Source organism: Pelmatolapia mariae, linkage group LG18 (genome assembly GCF_036321145.2).
Source record: "Pelmatolapia mariae isolate MD_Pm_ZW linkage group LG18, Pm_UMD_F_2, whole genome shotgun sequence".
NCBI lineage: Eukaryota > Metazoa > Chordata > Actinopteri > Cichliformes > Cichlidae > Pelmatolapia > Pelmatolapia mariae.
This window is the reverse complement of record NC_086243.1, coordinates 14013203-14019523: the sequence shown is the minus strand read 5'-3', so window position 1 is coordinate 14019523 and position 6321 is coordinate 14013203. Positions and strand designations below refer to the sequence as shown.

Below are 6321 nucleotides of genomic sequence, written 5' to 3'. Positions count from 1 at the left end.
CAGAAGTAAAAGATTTTAAAGTGTTTTTTTTTTTTTTTAATTTTATTGTTTCCCAAAATCTTTCAGTGGTAATACTTTTGCCAACACAACACACGGTTAACTCATCAGAGACAGGATCCTGAAGAGTCCTGCATCGGCCTTCTAGTTCATTATGCACAAACTCAGGAAAAAAAGCTGCACCAATCAGAGCACAATATACATATGCAACTTCGCACCAACAAAGCATTATTGGTTCCCTCCTCAACAAAAAGGCTTTGTTTACGCTCTTATAAGGTGCTCTGTGAATCAAACACTTCATAATCTTTCCAGTCACTGGCTTTTAATTGTATTTACAGTACACAAATCTTCAAAACTTTTTACCACTTTTTGTAAAACTTGGCAACTTTTGTCTTTTTTTTCTGAAGACTCGAGCGCAAACAAAACCTAATTTGGCAGAACTCGGGTAGACGCTTGTCGAAGGCCATTTCTACCACTGAGAGCAGACTTAAGAGGCTCTCGAGCTAAAATTTGAAGGCAAGTAAAGCAACATCAATCAGAGCTTCGTTACAGGTGGATGGCATTGTGATCAGTGTCGTAAATATCAGGAAGGCATAGTTTACTTAGCAGACAGCCTATATATGACTAAGTGATTCAAAGTGACACAAACCTCTTAACGTACACTGCATGTAAATCATACATTGCAAACACACTCAGAATTCAATGATGTTTAACATCAAAATAAAACATATCAAGCTATTGCACAGCTACCCAGGTAATCAACTTTGCAATAAAGCAAATGTTGGATGTTTCCACGCACGCACTCACACAAAACATCATCCAGAAAAGCAGATTTGTTTGGGGAGGGGGTACAGCATAAAATGGCAAATGTACAGCAAGAAAACACACCAAACTAAATGTGAAGTAAGTGAATTATGGAACAACGACCCCACCAGCAGCCTGCCAAAGTTTGCATCATCCATATTGCCGTTGCCATGGGAATGCTAGGATGGCCTGAACCAAGAGAAATAGCAAAGACAATAGCATATGGCCACTTGGTTGAGTTTTTATTTTGGTCCAATAAAGGAGCTCATTTCTGTCACACAGTTCTAAATAAAATGAACACAGCTGTCTAACGGTTACCGTCTCTGTGGTTCAACAGGCCCACCCAATAACTTAACACTGTGTAACCCCTCCGACCTGATCCAACTGGGGTTTCGCCATTCGCATGGATAAGGCAAGTCAGAGTGAAGTACAGAGTTCAAAGTTCAAACTTTGGCAAGTTTTGGCGATCCCCTGTTCCATAGCCTAAATTTTCAACATTTACAATCTCTGTCATGCATAAACACTCGAGAAAAATAAGTATAATCGTAACACCGTTTGTCTCCTAACATCAGTATGAGCGTGAATGATAATAATTCAGTGTTGGGCAAAGAAGTAATAACCCAGTGCAGCATAATCATTCAAGAAACTATATTGTTATTGCACATGCTCGTATGAGAACTCCTGCAGAGGAGTGAATACGCGTGTTTAGCCTGGTTCCATTTGAGTACTCGAACCTCTTTTTACAAACTATAGTCCAGCGTGGAAATCAGAATCAGCCAGCTTCACAATTCTGTGACTTGTTTAGCGTTTTTCAGTTTGGAGTTGGATGCCAATAAAGCACCTCTGGGGTCTAAAAGAGTACGTTTGTGACTGAAATGGAACCTTCCTGTTCAGCTGTTTCTAAGCCTCGGCTAATGTCTGACATACCATTCATAAGCTTCCTCCACAAACACAGATATAGCTAGTAGCAAACTAATAGCAGTGATCGACTACCTACTGTACATTCCTCCACTGTGTGTAATGATACATTGTCAGTGTCATCTTTCTTTGCATTGCATTTGCAAGAAGGTGTCCTTTTTAATTAGAGTGTCACAAGAATAAGTACTTGAGTTTCTGTGGCAGTCAAAGTTGAAGCTCTCTTGTCTTTGAGTGGGCTGGGTTCGATCACACACACACACACACACATATTATATATATATATATATATATATATATAATATGTGTGTGTGTGTGTGTGTGTTCGTGTGTGCAGAATTCCTTTCACAAGCCATTTTAAACATGCATGAACATCTCTTCCATCCACAGGCTGTCTGGCTCTCTCTCAGGGATGCCTTTAACGCAGGTAAGGCGCTGTGCATCTTTAAGCTGTCCAGTGATGTAAAATCTTTACCTGATAAATACCCAAATTCTTTCTGTGTAACCCGGCATCTAAAGGCATCCTCGACCACTTCCGTCACATCATTGAAGCCTTCATAGGCACATTTTAAACACCTTCTTCTGACACACACACTACAAGGCAAACTGCCGACTGTATCACTCAAAGACAATAATACACATGATGGTGGGGGATGTCACAAACAGTGGAGTGGGTGAGGGGAATCAGGTAAGCCTCCAGGTGCAGATTGAACTGTGCACACAGTGCCTGGAGGAGGAAAGGACTGAAGCATCTATGGCTGGACGGCGGTAAAGAGCAGGGCTTGTGAGGGGAAAGGTGGGATGGTGGGTCTTGGCTGTTTCAGCATAGAGGTCAGAGGTCGTAGCATTTAGGCTGGTTCTTTGAAAGTCTAAAGCAGGCATTGGCTGCTGCGCTTTCTCGCTGCCGTACGCTGACTGGTCCTAGTTGCAGTGACTCCAGAAGCACCACCGGCCTTCAGGAAACTGCGATCAGCAGGTCGCTCTCTGGCAGCACCTCCTGGCTCTTCAGCTGGATTTTTTTTTTTTTTTTTTTGAGGAAAAGAACAAGAAGGAAATGGGAATGTTATTAGTAAACAATCCTTACATACATAATACAGGTGAATAAAATTGACCAGAGCGGTGAGATGTTGACTGAATAGTTTGACATTTTGGGGAACACGCTACTCCCTGAGCCAAGAGCCAGAGGTCTCTTTCTGTTAAAAGGAAGTTCTTCCTTCCCACTGTTGCCAAGCGCTTGGTCATAGAGGATTTTCAGATTGTTGGAGTTTTCACTCTATTATTGTACAGTCTTTAGCTCACAACTTAAACCCGAACTTAAAAATGAATCTTCCAGAACTCTCAAATTCACAAATTAACATTCAGCTTGATAAAAAAAAATGCTATCTGTAAACTGCACACTGCTACTTTCTGCAGTCTTTGCTGGCGAGTTTTTTTTTTTTTTTAGACTACTCTGTAAAATATGATGCATAAACCTCATTTTGAGAAAAGCTGTAAAAAGTAAAAAGTCCTCAGTGTTTCCTTTAATTAAGCATGGTTCCTTGACAGCCTTATTTCTTTCAGATGGTGTTCATCTGCTGTGGATAGGTTTATAGGCCTGCCACTTTTTTATTCTCTTATTCTGTCCGGTTTCCACACTGCACAGCATTTTGAGAAATGCTAAGTTTTTAGCTAATAGCTCTGTGGGAATCACCTTGTTGGTGCAAAAACACAATTTCCCGCCCATAACATTGCTTTATCTTTGGCGTTTTATATAGATTCAACTAAAGAAATGAAAAGAAATGAAGTATTTTTGTGATAAGCTGCTAGTCACGAATTGACTGAAGATATTTTCTGTTATGTGTAGATACAACACTGATTCATCCACTGAGTTGAGGTGTCTTTTTTGGCCTTGGATGATTCATAGGTCGGTGTCGAGAGACATAACATCACAAAAAAGCAGCAAGTCCTGACCTGTAAATACAGTCAGGTGCAACACTGGACTGGAAAATGAGGGAAAAAGCAGCCAAAAACCTACAAAAAGCCTGGAAAACAACTTGTTGAAGACCACTTTAAAAAATCAACAATAAAGTCTGACTCCCTAAAAGCAAAATATAAGGAAATGAGGGGTATCTTAAGTACTGCAATTAATTAATCAGAATTAAAGGTATCATCACAGATGTGCTGGATACCCATGTGATGTGTATGCAACATTTTACAGATAAAACATTTATTTCCCAAAATGTCCCACTATTCTTTTAAAAACAAAGGCAGGAGGGGATTGGTGTGTAAAATGTTAGCAGTAAGAGAAAATCCCCAACTCCTTGCAGATGGAAAACTGAGGATGAATAATGATACAAGAAAAAGAAATGCTGTCCTTTAAAACATCTTTCACAAAGACACACACACACACACACACACACACACACACACACACACACACTCTCAGCTGAGTGCTGCGTGTCTGTTGGCATGAACGAAGCAATCGAAACTTCCTTAAAGTCATCACACAAGTTTGTGTGCACATCATTCAGTGACGCTCGTGCAGCATACATACAGAATGGAAACTATGAGTATGTGCAGTTATTTTTGCACTCACACTGGAAGCTGTAAATAGACTTAGCCTTAACACTAGAGGCATGCTGATGTAAAACAACGCTCAGAACAACTCAGGAACGACTCACGGCCTTTTAAAACTCCTCCTCAACCATCATCACTTAAAAAAACAGCACTAGAGAGAGATTTTCTCTATAGTCAACAAAGCAGTGTGTGGTCAGCTTGTTTTATACTCTGGACCAGAATCACCTCCACTATATCCCCTGTTATACTTAATGAAAAATGTAATTAAATGCTAAAAATGCAAGTCGGGATGGAGTTTGCTGTTAGACAGGATGGTAAAGCTGTGATGATTAGAAAAAGCAAAACTCCACACGCAGGTAAAAGCTGCCCCAGATTACATGATCATCGCCACTTCAGGAGGGACGAACTATGTCATCTAATAAAACATGTATCTGGGACAACGTCTACCTATTTACAAGCGCACAGGATGTCAGACAATTACCAGCATAAGGAGAGGAAGAGGAGGAACTTAGAGAGGAAAGTCTCAGCTTATTCGTCTGGGAGAGGGGGGAGGGTGTCATGGAAAGGAAGAGAGGAGACCAGGGAAGAGGAGAGAAGACACAAAGTAAGGATGAAGGAACAGGTGGGACAGAAAAGCCAGCAGTAATGAATTTACAACACACATCACGACATATAATCCTGATTAACACAATACTGTGACCTATGGAATACAAACAAAGATAAGCTAAGAATATGTAAGTGATGTAACCGAGGCTGCGCACATGGCTTACCTCTAAATTTGTCCTTGCTTTTTTCAGCACATCACGAGTCCTTGATACTGTGGAAAACAAGGACAATGTTTCTTTTTTGTTTTTATTGCATTACTTATGATGTTATTCCATACAGCAATTTTTGGTGGCATCTGGATGTGGGACACGAAAGGCCGGACTGTATGTTTGTGCAAAATCTGCAGAAGCATGCGTCCCAAGGGACCATGAACCACCTTTATTATTTCTGAACTCTAAACAGACGACATTTCCAAGAAGGGACTAGCATTGTTGTCTGCTGAGAACCTCTCTGTATCTTACTTCCCTTTAATCATACCTTATTAGGCATCAGTAAAGGGATGAGTACACTTGACCTTCCCACATTCCTGTTTCTTTCTCACACACACACACACACACACACACATACACATGCATGTAAACACTCACGCTGGCTGACTATGAAGTGCTCCATGCTCTCCTTGGTGCGGCTGGTGCTCCTCAGTCTTTGTATTGTCCCCTTAAGAACTTCTTCCTGCTCAGACACACGCAGTTTCAAGGACAAGATCTCCTCCTGCATGCACTGCTCCTGCACGCACAAATACATACAGATATACTCTGTTAACATTTATTTCAACATAAATTGTTTGATGCTATTAAAGGCCAAATAAACAAATAAGATAATGCGTAATTTTAAAACCTTCTTAAGGTTCTGGATGGAGGGATCCGTGCTGGGAAGAGCTGCTCTCCAGAACATCTTCAGCAGAGACATTGCCTCCTCCAAGATCTGCCTCAGAGTCTTGGTGTTAGACAGAAGACTCCTAACACATCCGTAATCCAGAATCTGCAAACACAGCTCAGTTAGTTACTTGTGCTCTGTGCTCATTACTTTTTATTTTAAGTTGTCACCGACTGCTAGGATGGTGAAAACACACCAGCTCGCTGCTCTGTTTCTGGTTTACATCCAGCATTGGTGGACCGAGGCAGGCCTGCAGGGTCATCTCCATGCGCTGGACGAGGCTCCGGCCCTCGAGGACTTGCTGCTGCAAAGCACTGAAGTCATCCACGTGACCAATGGCGTGACGACCATGACGGTTCGCGAATGATCCATCGGGCGCATCCCCCTCCAGCTCAGAGTGTGGATCAAGAGGGTCTGCTGGAGACAAAAGAGCTGGATTGTATTGTGGAAGGACTTCGAATGAAGCTGTTTTTTAATTTTTATTTTATGGAAATTAGAATTCCTTCAAACTACTCAGTAACAAGCACACTGACCAAACCAAAGTGCTGTTATTGTTAGAAAGCAAAT

General features: G+C 41.3%; 1 protein-coding gene across 8 annotated transcripts in view; it reads right to left on the bottom strand.

Annotated features, from left to right (window-relative positions):
* Nucleotides 1-36: 36 nt before the first annotated feature.
* LOC134617496 (myomegalin-like) overlaps nucleotides 37-6321 on the bottom strand; it is a 51537-nt gene continuing 45252 nt past the window's right edge. For 4 of the 8 annotated variants that reach the window (XM_063462755.1, XM_063462749.1, XM_063462752.1 and 1 more), the window contains 6 exons: nucleotides 5951-6171; nucleotides 5716-5859; nucleotides 5466-5604; nucleotides 5043-5089; nucleotides 4754-4808; nucleotides 37-2725 (listed from right to left, as the gene is read on the bottom strand). In XM_063462755.1, coding sequence (XP_063318825.1) covers nucleotides 2586-2725; nucleotides 4754-4808; nucleotides 5043-5089; nucleotides 5466-5604; nucleotides 5716-5859; nucleotides 5951-6171 — 746 coding nt within the window. In that variant the 3' untranslated portion in view covers nucleotides 37-2585. The remainder of the gene's footprint in view (nucleotides 2726-4753; nucleotides 4809-5042; nucleotides 5090-5465; nucleotides 5605-5715; nucleotides 5860-5950; nucleotides 6172-6321) is intronic. The other 4 variants (XM_063462750.1, XM_063462753.1, XM_063462756.1 and 1 more) reach the window with 2 other exon arrangements.